This window comes from Calypte anna, chromosome 12, assembly GCF_003957555.1.
Source record: "Calypte anna isolate BGI_N300 chromosome 12, bCalAnn1_v1.p, whole genome shotgun sequence".
NCBI lineage: Eukaryota > Metazoa > Chordata > Aves > Apodiformes > Trochilidae > Calypte > Calypte anna.
The window spans coordinates 14,123,297-14,140,823 of record NC_044258.1 but is presented as its reverse complement, the minus strand read 5'-3'; the positions used below and the strand labels follow the sequence as shown (position 1 = coordinate 14,140,823).

General features: G+C 43.4%; 1 protein-coding gene across 5 annotated transcripts in view; it reads left to right on the top strand.

Moving 5' to 3' along the window:
• Positions 1-17,527, top strand: part of CADPS (calcium dependent secretion activator) — a 203,624-nt gene that overhangs the window by 99,877 nt on the left and 86,220 nt on the right. For all 5 annotated transcript variants that reach the window (XM_030458293.1, XM_030458292.1, XM_030458289.1 and 2 more), the window contains exons 10-11: positions 6,672-6,780; positions 7,837-8,049. In XM_030458293.1, coding sequence (XP_030314153.1) covers positions 6,672-6,780; positions 7,837-8,049 — 322 coding nt within the window. The remainder of the gene's footprint in view (positions 1-6,671; positions 6,781-7,836; positions 8,050-17,527) is intronic.

Genomic DNA, 17,527 nt, shown 5'->3' with positions numbered 1-17,527 from the left:
AGAAAACAATTGAGTAACTAGTCCAATAACCAAGTGTGATCACCAGCAACACTTCACTCGCTTGTTTTGTACTCCAAATGGGGTTAAAATGGCCACAAAAATGTGAGAGCTAGTGTGGATCGGGCACAGGAGGTGCCTCTATCTGCCCAAGTGGTATTTTGAGATTTAGGTAAAAGAGAGGTGTTGAGGATCTGTGTAATCCATTCCTAGAGGCATCTGGTTTGCAGGTGCACCCTCCATGCAGGGACTGGCCAGGGCCCTGGTGAGGCAGAGTGCTCATCCTGTGAACAAGGAATCTCCAAAGCAGAGAATCCTTTTTCCTTAAATAGCTTCTCATAAATTAATCTATTGATACTCTTGTGTGCAAGGGTTTGCAGGTTTGGACATGGATTCTCACTCAGGGAGCTTTTCTTCTGGCCTTTTTCTGTGGTTGCAGTCACTTCTCTAGTTTTCAGTTGCTATATATTCTTCAGCTTTCTGGGGAATTGAAGCTCTCAGAGTTATTCCATGTTTTCTCATGTTACTAGGTCTGTATTCGTCACTTGGCATGTAAGAGGAGAATTTTGCCAGAAAAGCAATTCATTTGAATAAGATGAGCAGACTTTTGCCCCCAGAGAGTCTCTGTAGCCCACCTCAGATATTCCAGCTGCCATTGCAGCTTCTCTGTTATGTTACCGTTTGCTCAACATTTGGTGCAATGTAAAGTGTTCTGCCGTACATCAAATATAAACAAGAAACACTCTCTATGCAGTCCCTCAGATGTAGTTTGAGCATATTGAACATGTCAGCAGGCAATAAAGATGGAATAAAAATACTTTGCTGTCCGTATGTTTGTCATTTGCTTTTTATGCAATGCAAAGGACGGGTGCTGATATGAGCAGGGATTAGCAGCAAAGGTGTTGATGTCCAGGATGCTCTGAACTCTGCTAAACTGCCGACAGAGAATAACCCTGGCAGGAAGGTGAGCTGGCTCAGTTTCATAGAGGATGGAGGAGGAGCAGCCCCTGTTTCTGGAGCTTGCTCATCTGCACCAGGCTCCCCCTTGCACCAGAGCCGAAAGATGGAGTCCATTTGGGATAAAGTCCATTTGGGATGTAGTGGTCTGGTCAGGCTGTGACACTGCCAAGAGGGCAAGGCTGTAAGTTTAGATGAATAACTAAGCCTTTTCTTTCTGGATCTTTTGTTTCTCTCCGTTACCTGTAGCATCTTCTATTGCAGTTTTGCCTCCTCTCTCACCCCTTGCAGAGTAACCTACTCCTCCTCCTGGTCCTGTGCCCTGTCCTCCTCCTCTTTCCCCATTTCAGATGGCCACATCCTCAGTTCCTTCAGTGCCATTGGGTGCTACCACTCCGCCTTCTGGTACCAGTGGTTAAGAAATTAATGGTAATAAATACTAAACCTTTTCATAACCATCTAAACAAAGGTGCCAAACTGCATGGGTGTCACCAAGGAGGAATGAGTGGATGGCAGTTTGTTTCTTTTGTGTCAATGATGCCTTGCCAGCATGAACAGAGGCTTTGCATGTGCATGTAGAAAAAGGAGCTCTTTGAGGAGCATTTCCAGTGCTACTTGGCTTGTGTAAGCCCTGGAGAGAAGGGGAAAGGAGCAATAACTGCCTGGTAATTTGGGTGGAATAATCCCTCGCACCTTCTGTGTCTGTGTTGCTGCGAGGGTTGTAGAGGAGAGGAGATGATTTGTTTGGGTGTAGTGGGTGAGATCGGTTCCTTTGTGCCATTCCTAGAACTGGGCCTCACCTCTCCAGCATAGCCCTTGCTGGGGGGCGGGGGCTTGGTGCAGCCCCTCGGGGAGGGTTTGCAGAGGTTTTTCAGGGTTTGCTCTGCACGTCTGGCAGAGCTGGTGTGAGTGCTCCTCCAGCACGCACCGTGCGCTAAGAGGGGAGAGTTTTCTGTTCCGAATGAATCTCAGTCCTCTCTGCACACTGCCCACCCTTCTCGTAGACACCCTTCGAGATGAGCAGCAGAAGAGCAGAATACTGATTAGATGTAAATTACATGGCAGAGACTCGTTACTTGCCTAATTTTAAATCCTGAGATATGCAGCGTGAAAGTGATGGCAGAATATGGCCCTGAGCTTGGAGGGAAATGGTCGGCAGCATCACAAGTGAGGAAAATGCTTCGTAAAGTCAGCAGTAATGCCAGTGGCTCTGGTAAATGAAAGCAAAGGAGCAATTTAGGGCAAAGTTCTCCCTGACTGGTTAAGAAAGAAAATCTATATCCATCACAGATGTTATAAGTGTTTCTAAAGTTAGTCTATCAGCTGCCTGAGCACAGCTTTAAAATTTCAGCCACTTTGCCAATCAGACCCTTGCTTGTGATAAAGCTGGGATTTTTGATAGCTGACAGAGCTTCTATTAATTCTTTGCAAGGTCTAATGTGCTGTACTGGCAACAGCACTATTGTTGGTTCTGGTGGGTTTGCTGTCTTCGTGATAGGAAATTACTTCTAATGATTCTTAAGGGCAAGTGAATTAATTACATTGAGATTTCAGACTGAATCTGTTCTTCTCTTGTCATAACCCCTTTCCTGTGCTCTGGCAGCATATGGGAAGTAACACTCCATGGTACCTGGATGACATGTCTACTGAGTAGCTTGAAGCAGTTTTTGGCTGATTGTGTCTGATGGTGTTTGCAGAATGTTGTTGGAATCAGATCAACTCTTTGCAGATTAAAACCAGTTGCAGTGTCTACGCTCGATCTATTGTTCTAGTGACAGACTCCCTGAACTCATTATAATTTAGACTAAAAGTGACAGTTCCTGCTTTTAGCAAAACTCAGCTGACTCGGGATAACATGACATGAAGTAAGTGTTCAGTAACTCCAGTTAACCAAGAGAATTTGAAAATAATTCCACAAAATGGCAGTATACTACATACTCCTAACCTGTGCTCCTCAAGTTAATGGCCCGTGGCAGGTCCCCATAATCACGTTAAATAATGTTTTCAGTTTAGACCCATGCTGAGAACTGAGCATGGGTGGTGATTCTTGAGAAACCTTGAGTGTTGAAGATAAACACTAAATATTTGGGAACTGATGTTTTTTTAAAATGGCACAGCTGGTAGCACCTGTGTATGGCAGGTCCTGTGTGTCCCTTCCATTCTCAGGCAGGGTGGCTTCCAACCATGCAGCCCAGCCCGAGGAGAGAACACACACACCTCCTGCTTGAAGGATGAAGTTAGGACAACTGCTACGTGCAATTGTTTAGGGATGAATGGATGTGCTGAGATGTGAAAACTGCTGTTTTCACATTCCTTTCTTTCAGCTAGATCATTTCCTCTGCTCATTTGTGTCAAGAAAGGGCTCGGGAGGCAACATACAGCTGCAAGCAGAGGACAAGAGTCTCCACATCAAAGCGGAAAGCTGTATTGCAGCTGGCAGTATCTTAGCACAGTTTCTCTCCCTTGGGACAAAATGCAGGCTGTTAATCTAGGAAAGGTCCATTTAAGAATTTAACCCAAGTGGGGCAGCATTATGTCAAGAGCAAGAAAGGGGAAGGTGAATGACTGAACTTGGGGTCTGAGGGGTGACAATTAACAGGTTTGAGCAGGGTCCTGGGGAAAGCGGTGCTCACTAGAGCAGTAGTTTCTGGTGGTAAAACAAGGATGAAGTCAGGACTGCTTAATACATATCTACTGTATTTATTAATCACTCAGATTATATAGCTGGTGACAGAATATGGTCAAGCGCCAAGGAAGTCAGATCTAATTTAGCAGCCTGGGAATAGTGAATTTTGGCATTTGTCTCCTGCAGTCCGTTTTCCTGAATTTCTTTGTCTTTTTCTCATTTTTTCTCGCTTTCTTTTCCTTCTGTTCTTTTGTCTTTATTTCTTAAAGTGTTTTCCTTTTTTTGTAATGAGCCAGCCAGGGCAGCCTTGGATTATTTCCCTGCTTTTAGTTTTGCCCAGTTTGGTTTCCTTAGATGCTCCTTTCCTGGCCCTCATCAAGTCCCTGGATGAAATCCCAGCTGCCCTGAGAGTTTGTCCCTCACTGGGCAGAGATTTCTCCTCTGTCTTGCTTCAGTTTCCTCTCTGTATCTGTGTTTTTTCCAATTACTCAAACCATTCATCTTGCCCATCCCATCTGCTCGCTCACTCTCATACTCAGCTATGGTTCAGTGTGAACTCAGCAGGCTGTAAGATTAATTTCTGCTATTAACTGTTTCACTTGTCTGCCCACTTCTAAGCTTCTACAGAAAGCAGGCTCTGTAAAGCACAGTGTTTTAGAGGACTGATGAAAGGCAAGCTGCACTCTCCACTTGACCCTGCAGTGCTGTGCAGCAGCAAAGCATGATTGTGACTTACTGAGCTCTCTAGAATCTTGTTTTGTTGGTTTTTGCTTTACCACAGCTCGTAAATGGAAGGAGCCACATTGCACTGGTAGCCAGGGCATCAGCTTCTTTCTGACACCAGGCTGTAAATGCTTTAGGCAGGAGGACAGGACAAACAGGATGGGGTGTCACTCCCTGAAGGTGGTAGCTGGAGCTGTTTAGGTGCAAGTACTCTGAATGGCACCTTCTCCAGAGGCCGTCTATAGCTATCCCCTTCCTTCAGCCTGATCCTAGCTTGCTTCCTGCCAGCAGGCTCTTGGGCAGTCCTTGGGCTTTGGACTTGAGCTGTGTGAGCAGAGTAGAATGTGAAACCGAATGAGATGAGCCCTGGCTCATCACACGTTGTACACTGACCTGTAGATTTCTCCTAGAGGTCTTTTTAATAATGTTGTAGGGCAACTTCTTCCAAGGGACCTATGTAAGTGCTAACAGGAGAGACCAGTTTGCTTTGCAGCAATCCCAGGATAGCTCCACCAGAGCCCACTGTCTACATCTGTCTTTTATAGCTTTTAACACAAGAGATATAAGCTCTGAAATGCCTGCGTAAGTTTCTGTATGTTAGTGTTGTCTTGATATGATTGGCCTGTTTATAGGGAAGGAGAATATTTTCCGGGTCTGAAAATGAGAACAATTAGTTGTACATGAAGAAGAACCTGAAATTCAGACTTCACGCTCAGGGTCAAAGAATAAGAAACTGAGCTACTGAGTGGATTTTACCTGTATGTACAGAGTGTACATGAGAGGAAAAAAACATTAGTCTTTTTGATGTTTTCAGTCATTTTTAGCAAAGTTTAACACTAAGTCATTTCAGGAATTAAATTTATCACACAATCCCTGAAATTCAGGCTGCCTAACACACAGACACCAAATCCTCTGGGCTCAGATGAGGTCTCCAGGATCTTACTGTAAAACGAAGTACATTTAAGACTTTCTCCAGGAGGTGGCAGCAATATACTGCAAGTACCACTGAATGAACGCTGCGGGAGTCTTGTGAATGTTGTGCTGTAGGGCACTACGTTATTTTTAGATTTCTTCGTGTTAATCTTTTTAATTTCTGTGTTGCCAGTACAATGGTGTGCATTCAAAGTTCATAGCACAGAATAGGCACTGGTGTGCTCCTGCTATTGGTCTGTTACTTGTCAATCTTTCCTCGGTGCTGGTGGTTTTAAGGAGGATGCAAGATGCTTAAAGCATCGCTTTTAGTCTTACTCCCACAAATGTGTTAATGATAGGGTTTATTCTTAGGTGGCTTTTGGAGCTGTTCCTAGAGGAAGGCACGGTGCAGGCAGGGCTGCTGGGAGCAGGCTGGCAGTGAGCAGAAGCCCGTAGAGGGCAGCAATAAACCAAGCATCGTCTAGGAGATGCTGTGCCAATGGAAGGGTCCTCTGGATTAAATAAATGACACTTTATTAGTGATAGATGCCACCAAAATAGGTGCTGCTTCTGTATTTGTATCCAAGTTATTTTTCTGGAGTTTGGAGGCAAAATCTCCCAGCCCAGCCCCTCTCCTGTTGTTCCAGATCTCTCCTGACTTCCAAAAAATGCCAAGTGCAATCCGTCACCACCCAGCAGAGTTTAAAAGTTTCATGCAGAGGTCAAAAAAAAAAACCAGAACGCCCAGACAAATAAAATTACGTCAGGCATCCGGGATGTGACACAACCTTAACAAAGTCATTTGAAATCATTTGACAGTAAATTTCCCTGTGAGTTCCTAGCCTGGAGCACGGAGAATCCTCTCCTCTCCTCCCGCCGACCACGCCGGGCGGGTGTGGGGTCTTGATGTGGGCTGATGGGCTCCTGAAGGCACCACGGGAGCCTGGCAGAGCCCCCGCAGCTGAGTCGGCTTCCGTCAAGAGCTTGACATGGAATGTATCGTGTCATGCAGATGGTACCTCAGAGGAGTGAGAGCTGCCATTTACAGCACTGATGACAACAACTGCCGAGATCAGTGGGATCTTAAGATTGCTTTAATATGACTGGCACCTAGCAATTTAGCTCGCATTGTTTGTGACAGGGTGTCACTCTTGCACTTGTCTGGGGATGAATGATAAGAGGGTTTTAAAGCATGGAGCTTCCTCTTTTGGAGGAAATCAAACCGCTGTATGTGCCAGCGTGGGGAATGAGATACCTGCCACGGCAGGGTGGGTTAAGAGAGCTTTGCAAAAGATGGGTAAAAAGTTTAATCCGTCTTGTATGGGCAGTGACCATCAAAGCTACCCCAGCACCCCCAGTCCCTGTTAACACGCTGCCGGCGTACGGCGCTTGTCAGCGCTTTGGATTGCTTTGCTGTGATCACCCGGTGCCATTTTCACTTTGTGGTTTTCTTCAGGTTAGTCAATACACATTTGCTATGTGCAGCTACCGGGAGAAAAAAGCTGAACCTCAAGAGCTGCTGCAGCTTGACGGATACACTGTGGACTACACAGACCCCCAGCCAGGTACTTGCTGCTGCGCCCATGGGTGCTCCTGCTCACCATGCTGTCTTAGGCTCCCAAAACGAGCCTTCTCTTTCTCCCTGCTTGCAGCTGAACTGTGATCAGCATTATTCTAAATATGTTTGTGCTTATACTGATCATTAGCTATGCATGACTTTACTATAAATAGATCTGAGGAACTGAGCTAGGACCAGAGGAGGGAAAGACCCATCTCTTCTGGGGAGCCTAAGTGAATTAGACACTGAAATCCCAGTGGAATTTGATTGCGAACAGAATGCTCAAATCAAGTAATGGTCCTAACCTGTGCCTTCAGATTACATTCCCTAAATAAAACGTTAGCAGCTACACCTGTCTTTTTTGTAGAAAATATCTATGGGACCAACCCAGCATTTTTGCCTATCCTACTTTCTCTCTGATGAGAGTGAGTAGAAGGGGCAGGGACAGAAAGCCTTGGAGGTACCTCTGGGGTGGTGAGACCCTTCTTCAAGTGGAGGAGCACATTTCTTTTATTTCAGTGGGTCAACACATTGAGAATAGCGATCTTCACCATGCTGCGGATAGTGGTATCCCCAGAGGAGGAGAGGAAAGACATAATAGGTTGGTTGTCAAGACCCTGATTCCAGGTTAATTCTCATGTTGCAAAGATGGGTGTTGAATCACAGCAAAGACAGAAATAAGCACATCACCCAAGCACCTTTTGTGCAGCCTGGGCACTGATGTACTCAGTCTAATGAGAAACCCTCCACCACATCCCCTCAAACCCCCTTTTTAATAGGGCTCAAGCCATGCAGATCACACGGGACCTGCACAGGTGGGGCTAAAAGTGAGAGAAGCAATGAATCCAAAGTATGTTTTAATAACTGCAGCGCAGGGTGCTACCTGGGGACCTGGCAGGTTGTCTTGCAATGAGTTTGGCACAGGGGAAGGGGATGAAGCTCAACCACAAGTCAGAGCACAAGGCTGGCTGATGGGACACCTGGGGTGGCAGTGGGGTGGGAAGCTGGGGGATATCCCCTTGGCTGGACTCAAAATCTCTGTTGTTGCTTTCTCTCTTACCAGGCTTGGAGGGTGGCAGAGCATTCTTCAATGCTGTGAAGGAAGGAGACACAGTGATTTTTGCAAGCGACGATGAGCAGGACCGCATCCTGTGGGTCCAAGCCATGTACCGAGCCACCGGCCAGTCTCACAAACCTGTGCCACCTACCCAAGTGCAAAAGCTAAATGCTAAAGGAGGAAATGTACCCCAGCTAGATGCTCCAATCTCCCAATTTTGTAAGTAAATAAGTTCTCCTACAGAGCAGAAGTCTTTGAGGGAAAGATTTTCTGCACTGATGTAAATGAATATTTGCACACGTTTCTGACTCCAAAATTAATTTATTTTTTTTTGTTACCATTAAGCTGCTTTTTTACATCAGTGGATCCAGAAGCAGTTAACCTGTGTGTTTAGCACAACCAAACCCAAGACAGAAAATTCCTTGGGGAACTTGTCAATGAGTATTTTAAAGTGCAATACTTGATGGAGGAGAGACTGGGATCTGAAGCCCGAGCCCCAGTTTGCTTTCAGCAGACACGTGTGTTACCCACACACAATAAACTGCACACCCAGATCAGAGCAATTCATTAGCACCATTAGCTGTCTATCAACTGCATCACGTGCTCAGAACTACAGGTGCAAATCTTGCAAGTATGAAATGCACACACAAAAAGAGGTCTCCTGTTGAATATTCAACTGTAGGAAAACATATGGTATTTTTAACAGGTTGCTTTGCAGGCCAGTAAGATGTGAATTTAAAGCGATCATCTTTTAAGTTGTAGTTATGCTTCATGTTCTGTGCAGTAATACCCAGTTTGCTTAATTTGAAATTGAGAGCAATTTCTTTTGTCTTGCAAATGTAATTTGATTATAAACCAGATGAATGCATCCTCACTAATTTTTCTTGAAGGTCTCGAGCAGTCATCTGGAGCCCCTTTGTTATTTAACATACAGCAGTCCTTCCTAGTTTCAGCAAACTAAGAATTAGTATCAGTAAATACAAGTAAAAGAAGGAAAAGTGGCAATTGTTAGCCAATTCTTCTAATGGAATTAGATTATAGCATTTTAAATAGTCTCTGTAAAGCTGATATGGAATGTTTTGTAAGGAACTCAGAAAATCTGTCCCTTTCTTAGCACTATCATTTGACCACTTTTTATACTGGCTTAACTTCTTCATGTCATTAATTATAGAAAACAGCAATGCTAGATACACAGCTGTATAATCAATGATACAGCAGAAAACCTCTGCTTGCTGCTTTTGGTTTTTGTTTTATCCTCCACATGCCTGTATATTTAGGATCCCCCTTCTGCCTTGCACTGCTGCTGCTGTCAGTGAGACAGCATCACACAGGGCAGTAAACACCCAGTCAGTGTTTTCATTTCACTGACCCTCATCCTCCTCATCTCAGTCAAGTCACTGACTGTAGGGGTGTAAGGTGTAAAGGACTGGGGTTGTGAGGGAAGGATGCCTCTCAGAAAGCCCAGGTGAGAGGTGGGAATCGGGCTCTTGTAGGTGGGAAGTTTGTTGACTGTAATGAACCTCCAAAGCTGGCTGAATCATGCTGACCGGAGAACACTCCCAGGGACCGTGTCTCCCTCTGGATGTGTTTTTGGATGTATCAGGCACAGGTCCTTCTACTGCTGCTTTTTTACATGCTAAAAGCCTTCCAGGTGTAGAAGGGAGAGAGGCAGAGGGATGCTGCTTGTGGCTCCCTCCCCCAAGAAGCAATGATGAGGGAAGCTGTGAGCTATGTGCTGGTGCAGAGAGGATGGGCTCTTCCTTGTCCCAGCATGATCCTTGTGGACAAGGATGAGGATAGTGAGAGAACATCAAACTTGGGAAGCACCTTTCATTCCAAGCTTCTCCCATCCCTGCAGACATCAGGCCTATAGAATTCTTCTGTGTCAGTTGCTGATGTTTACAGAGTTTTCACTTCTGGCAGACACATATGCAGGATGAGGTGAAGGGTCCCTTTCCCAGACACATTGTAGGTGCCTGGCAGCAGTTGTAGCAAAGTCTGGCAAGAGTTTGTGAAGGGAAGGAGGATGCCTGTGGCTATGGATCTTCAGGTGTGTTCTCCTCATACACAGCCAAGCACTGTGTGTGTGGGGAGAGCTGAACACCCCTGCTCCATCCATCTACCTGGGATGGAGAAGGGGCAGCTGGCTTGTCCTTTCCAGGGAGCAACAATGACTGGGCCCGTGAGTCCTCTTTGCACCTAACAGTGCAGCAGGTCCACTGGAGACTTGTGCTGCTTATGGTCCTGTATCAGCCTGACTGTGCTTAAAGGTATATAAATGGCACAGTTTTGTTCTTCCCATTTCACTTGCCTGCCAAGAGGCAGGGATCCCTCATCTACAATTCAGATGAAAACAGCTGAGATTTCACCCCCTGGTTCCTCCAGGGCATCCAAGGGGGTCAGAATCTGACCTCAGTTTCTCTCACTTGTTCTCATGACAATCCCAGATCCAAATCTGAATCATTCAGCCTATTTTATACCACCAACCTCTTTCCATTGTGTCTTCCTTATAAGCTGGGTAGCTTCAGGCTTCCCTTTTTGCTGCAGGCACTGAGAAATTCTTTTTGTTGTGTTGCTTCTCTGTTTCATGGTGACTTGGTACTTCAGCACCCTCTGGGCTAGGTTGATAGAGCATTTTGTCCTCAGTCTTCCTTCTCCTCCTCCCTTGGATCTTCTGAAAGTTCTTTTTGTACAGGATGAGAGGAGGAGGAGGAGGGCAGCACATGACAGTACACCTTCATCTCAGCAGCAAGGGCTACTCATTTTTCATAATTCAGTCTTTGTACATGGCAGTGCTCATTGCAAAAGTCATTGGGTGCAGCAGTTAAATAATAAGATGCAGAAGTGAGTCTTGTATGCCTTACCTGATGGCATATCGGGAGTTTTAAATACATTTCTCAGCTCCTTCAGTCTTAAAATTCAGATATATCAAGTATTGCATTTTTAAAAAGGGTCTTGGTTTGTTATTGGGTTTTTTGGTTTGTTTTGGTTTTTTTGCCTGCAGAAAGGTAAGGACACTTGCGAGACATTTTATTCTTGTACCTTTATCTGTATACTTGTCGTATTTTTCATGCTTATTAGAGGCTATGGTGAATGAGGGTGTGCAAAGAAATAAATGTTAAGGCATTTGAAGAGTAACTGTTGTTCTAGCTTTCATGTTGTAGCAGTCTGAGATGGCACATGCGCATGCATGCACACGCAGACAAATCCAGCCCTCCACTCCTGTGATGGAGCTGTCGGTGAAACAGAAACTTGAGAAGAGCATATTTTGCTGTGGGGAAAACTGGGGAGAAATAGTGAATTCATTTGTTTCCCACCTTTTCTGACTTAGTAAACACAAACTTGGAGCATCACTTAAATTCTTACCCACTGTTCAGTAGCCGCGCTTCACTTGGAAGTAAACAGACAGCTCCAAACCAGGGTGGAGTTTATTTTATTTGCAATTTAATTACTAAAAAAAAAATAGATCCTGCTATTCATTAATTTTTGTATGATTCTACAATCCCTTTTATGTGGGTGAACAATACCTGTCAGAGTGAAAAGTTTTGCTTTTTTTGTTTTGCTACAATTTAAAAGAAAAACTCCATTCACGCCAAGCTGTGCTTTTCTCCAGTGTTCGCATTATAAAAGAAAAAACCCAAAACTGTTCTTGTTTACTGTTGAAATCATGCACAGTATTCTAGTCAATAATGCTGCCAATACATATACCACCTTTTGGCAATATTTTAAGCTTCATAAAAGTGGTCACTTGTCTGAAAGCACCAATCTTTGTTCGTTTCTGTGTTAAGTGATGCATCAAAACAAAATTCCCCAACGTGCTCAATGTTCATTTTATTTTAGACCCTTTTCTTTTTAACATGCAAGATTGGTCTGTACTTGTTTTACGTATCACTTGCTGTTATATTTTATTTTTTGATGTCTGTTTATATTTAATGACTGTTAATCACACCATAATACAAAGAGTTGGAATGTTTTGAGATTTTGTAATGAATTTGTTCCCCATAATAAGTAGCGAGGTTTCTTGAGCTGCTTAAGAAATTTTCAGCTGTAAGTGGTTTTCTTTTAGTTGGTTTGATTTTCTTTGATTTTCTTTTTCTTTCTTTGCTTGAACCCAAATATTAAGCTGCTAGGTTAGGGCTCCTGTCTGCTTTCCTGAGCCTTGTTGCTAGTCTTTATGTTATTCTGGTTTGTTCCTTCTTACCCTGCTAACTTCTAGCTGGACTCAAGGGTAAGTGCTTCCCTGTAGCTAGCACAGCTCAGATAATCAGACTAGATTATCTGACATATGCAATGTGCTTTTTTTTTTTTTTTTCCTCTTAAATCTCTCTCATGTTTAGATTTTGTAGTACAAACTTTCCATGTTCTTTTCCTGAATTGAGGTTTGAAATGTAAGTTTCCATACTGAAATTAGGATGCATGTGATGTTTGCATAATTGCCTTCTCTCCCTGGCTTTCACATTGGCATCAAGTGATCCTCTTAGTAAAGCCAACCATTAACATTTCTATTTTTCATTCCAAGATGTAAATATTAATTAACATCACAATAAAACTGTAAATAATACCTTCTTTTGTTTCATGGAATTTACATCTAGTTGACTGCTTCCTGCCTGAAAACAGATCATTTTGCACTCTGACAATATCCTTTCTCTCCGTGCCGATGATTAGCTTGGTGCAGCGCACCAGCGTGCGGGGCTAAACCATGGACACCTCAGAGCATAGAAAGGTAGGGCAGGACACCCACAGAGACCTAGACAAGGTGCAGGACTATGTAGGAGACCCCCCCAATAAAAAAAAACAAACCCTCTGCATGTGCCTTGTGAAAACAAGCCCGAGTCATTGCAGTTTGGTAGGTCCCTCTCTCATCAACTCGGGAAGAATGATTTTGGCAGCAAGCAGCAGCTCTCTGGGTAACCCTGGGTTTGGAGATGCTGACCCACTCTGACTTAAATACATTAATCCCTGAGGGGTGCCACTGTTCCCCCAAATTATCATTAATTAATGTTTTAGCCTGGGTCTTGATCACCAATCAAAGCAATGCTCGCCCAAGAGTAAGTCAGGGGAATTATTGTTTTGGCTTTTCCCACTGGAATACCTACTTTGGGAAAGATCAAAGCCCAATCTTGTGCTGCGAAAGAACTTCTCTTTAGTCTCTGATCAGTCTTAAATACACCTGCTACAAATCCTTTATTGGTGTTAAAAGCTGCTTCTCTATTACCTGGTGAGTGCCTGCCTTCCTTGGGAGGGAATAGCATCAGTGGGTCATGAGAGCTGGCAAATATGTATCCAGAGTATCTGAATGCAATTATGAGAAGGAACAGGCGGTGTCATCCCTCCTGGCCATCAAACAAGACTCCTTTTTTCCTTCTTACTCCTTTTGTTTCTTTTTATTTCTTTTTTTTTTTTTTTTTTTTTTTTTTCCCCTGTATGTGAGTATGTGCGTGTGTGTATAAATACATCCCTGGGTAGCAGGCAGAATTCCTTCTCAGCAGACACTTTCTTTTTTCTTTCTCTTTTTTGTTTTCTGAATGTTTGGATTTCCAAAGAGGATTCTTATCAGACTATACTAAAAATTAAAAAAAAAAAAATTAAAAAAATGAAACTAAAAAGTTTAATTTGGAAATACAGATTTTTGCCACTTTGAAAGAAAGAAAGAAAGAGTGAATGAATGAATGAACTTGGGTTTGGCAACATTACATGTATTTGCACTACAATGCATTGCTATCCTATTAGATTATTAGTTTTGTGCTTTAATTGCTTTATTTTTTTTTAGATAGTTAGAGATATGAGAACGCTGCTGTGTCTTCTGTATTGTCAACTCGCAGATGCTTCATTGCAGGAATGCAGAATTAAAATGTTAATTCAGTTCTCACATAACTTGCATGGATTTAAAACTAGCCTGTAAATCACTTCTACGTGCTTTAGGAAGCATGGGACTCTAACTTATGAAATACAAATTCACAGGTTTCTGCAGTCATCCAATTCAAACTATTTTTAAATAGTTATAAAAATGCTGTGAAACAATGTTTTATATTATAAATAGCTGTTCTAAAACTGTGTTTTTAACTTGCCACACAAGGAATTATGTAAGTGCCTACTACAAATTCATATTCATTTAAGCACCAAACTTCAGATAACTTAGATTTCAGTTCAGTGCCTACTGTGTCTGGTCATTTACAGGAAGATTGGTAATTGTTTATTAAAATTGTAACTCGAGCAGAAAATAATTTGTTTGCAGCAGGAGAAAAACCATAAAACACAGAACTAAACAGCTGAATAAATTTAAAGCTATCTTCTAATGTGGAATAATATGAAAAGGGGGGGGGGGGGAAACAAAAAAAGAGCTCTTAGAAATCCAGCTGAGAGGCAAGTTCAGCTGCTGCAGCCACTGCCGCTCGGAGTGGGGAGGAGGTTTGAGGTTTGCAGAGCCCTGGCCACAGGCAGGCACACACAGCACTGCTCAGAGGTGCCAATGCTATAGTGCTGGGTGAGAAGGGACTTGGTAAGTCACCATCCAGCAGTGCCAGCAGCTCCCTGCCACACAACAGCCTGGCTCTATAACTCCCGATGCAAAGGGTTTCCACGCGCACACCCCAAAACACCACCAGGATTTGCTAGTCCAGCCTTTCTGCTCCTGGCCAAACAAAATGAGGTTTCTAGGCACTTCCCCGTGGTATTTCTTTACCAAGTGGAAGCCCAAGGGTGTTTTTCTTAACTCTGCTTAGCCAGAGAGAGCAGGAGGAGACCCAGCACCCCTGGGAGCCAGCGTCAGGTTGCGGTGGGCATGTGGCCATCCCACCGTGGTGCATTGCCAGCCAGCACCATGCAGGCTGCTAAACTTCTCCTGCTTTGCCCAGCCAGGCCAGTGAAGAGTTTTCTAGAAATATCTGTAAATGAATAGCTGCCATCAATCATTGTCATTCCTTTATTTCATGTCTCCTGATGAGGTTGACTAGTGTCATTGTTTGTTACTGTCCAAACCACATCTTCATTCTTGTAATGTCAAGCAGATATGACAAGCACACATTTTCCAGATGAGTAAGATACAAAGTCACCTTTTAATTTACAGTTGTTTGGGTTTTTTTGTTTGTTGGCTTTGTTGGGTTTTTTAATAGGCAAAAGTGTTATAAAAATTTACTGGATGTTCAGTTGCCTTTGGTACTAAAACAAAGTCACTCATTATCAAGAAGAATTAAATCTGGAGTAAGAAATTCTTATAATAAAATGGCTACCTAAAGCCTTTTATAACAAGAATTCTTTTATGGAGCTTTTCCCCCACTATTAACTTCACTGTTCTCAGAGCAAAATCTGCCAAAATTATTGCTGGAGCAAAACAAATGTAGAGGGCAGGGAAATACATTTTAAAAAAACAAGATTGGGAGATTCGACTATTTTGTCCCTTCCTTTTAAAATAACAGTTAGATAAAGAGAAACAGAGCCCTCAGAAGACCAAAGGGTGGGACAGTCCTTTGGTTTTCATGATTGTTGTTGAAAGCTTTGTGTTCCTGACCCTGGCAGATTTTTAAGACTCCAATTTCAAACACTTGTAGGGAGTGTGTGTGTCAGGGAGCGAGTTAATGGAGTCAGCAGAATGCTAACTGGATAAAAATGGAACAAAATAAACCTGGCAGCATTAAAAAAAAAAAAAAAAAAAAAAAAAAAAAAAAAAAAGGTGCAACTTAGGTGACCAAGTGTAATAGAAAAGGCCAGAGTCTGCAGTTTTCAAATAGAAAGGCCTCTGGAGCCTGTGCTGCCAACTTACCTCCATGGGCAGCCTTCCTTCAGAGACCACCATCAAACACCTTTCAGCTGCAGTTGTGTGCAGTTTGTCTAAATATGTAAAGTAACTTTCATGGGCTTGCAGCAGCATTTTGGCTGTGGCCCTGAGCAAAGGAGAACCAGTGAGCTTGGCACAGCACCTTGGGAACTGATTGTAAATTACTGGAGCATCGTGTAGCTTTCTTTCTTTGGTCTCTTCTTTCTTTCTAGCTAGAATAATAGAGCAGGGTCAAAAAAGCAACTGTATTTGACTGAAATAATCAATTTAAAGTACTTGGAAGTTATCTTTGCAGTTTGAGTGTTAGCCATTCCCATTTCATAATTTGCTTAAATTTTCATTCAAACTGTACAAGCTATTTTGAAAGAGGAGAGTTTCATATGCAGATGTCAGCATTATTTTAGATGTCAGATCAGCTGTCTGGTGCAGGAGAACAATATATTTAGATCTGTCCTTTTTCTACTGCCTAGGAAGTTTAGTGCTTTTGGTAGAATTTGACTCCTAAATTTCATTTTTAAAAGTGAATACCATTGGAAAAATGAAAATACAAAAATAAATTGCAAGTTGCATGGCATGTTAATTTTCTATCATTTAAGAGAGGTAAGTTTAGTGTAGGATTGTCCTTGTTAATACGCTCCTAGTTATCCTTAAGAATTTACAGCATCTAGGCCAGGACATATAGTTCATTTAGGAGAATTAAATGTGTGTATTACCATTCTCCAAAGACATCTCCAGTTCATACCATGCCAGCTTTATCCTGTGGATGGGTGGCGTGCACCCACCCAGCCTCCCAGCTCTGCCCATGCAAAATGATCTGATGGTGCCAGAAGTACTGTGCAGGGAGAGCTGCAGATGGTCATCTTCCTTTCTATGGCAGAAAACCATCTTTTAAACCATCAACCAATCTGAAGTCATGTGGCTTATACTTTTTTGGTCACTTGAGCTCATGCAGTGCCACGTCTGATACCTCTCTCTTCAAGTTATTCTCCTGAGATGGGGAGGTTTGGAGCTTTCCAGCAGGTACCTCTGCTCAGTAAGGTGTAGCTTCAGAGACATTAATGAAAGCAAAATTGCCCCTGATTATGGACTGTCAGGGAGGTCATTTAAGCACTGTGTCCCTTCTCAGCACTTTGCAGGTAATTGTCTGTGCCCTTGCCTTGGGCAGGGAGATCTTAAAAAGCCCAGGACAGACCCTCAGCTCCATTGTAACCAGCAGAGCTTCTGCTGGTTCACACCAACCAAAGGTCTGTTCTGTGTCCACCTTGTTTAGAGAGCATAAAGGAGGAAAAATCATAGCAGTTTGGAGTAAAAAAATACTTATTTCAAACATGCTTTGTGTAGCACATCTGCTCAGAAAAGTTCACCAGCTAAAGGGCTAGAGGACTCTTCAGATTTCCAGCTGATTTACTCAGCTTTCTGAGCCTCGTTGTCCGAACAGGGGGATTGACAGTGTATTAGGTCTTCTAATTGAAAAGTAATAAAATCTCTGAGGAAAGCTGGCAAATTAAGGCCTCCAGCCAATTTGTCAGCTTGCAGTCAACTCTGAAGAGCCGGGCAGAGCAGCAAGCCATTAAAAATAGTCTGATAATATCTGTTGAAGCATTTTGTGGGCTTTAGGGATGGAATCAAAAACAGCATAGACAAACTCTTTGGGAGTGAACTCCATCAAATCAGTCCTGGCCCAAAGGGACAGAGACAATGGGGCAGAAAGCTGTCAAAGCAGACAGCAGCCAGTCTGTGCCATGAGCTGCAGGGCTGGGTGGGCTTCACATCCCACACCCAAGAGTCCTGGAAAGGTGCTGCAGAGGTGATGGGCTTGTCAGGGGGGATTGTCCCCATCCTCTGAGCCAGCCCTCACACTGCCACGTTGCTCGGCAGCCACAGCAGCTTCTTCCATCCATGAGCTGAATGCAGGGAGCTGGA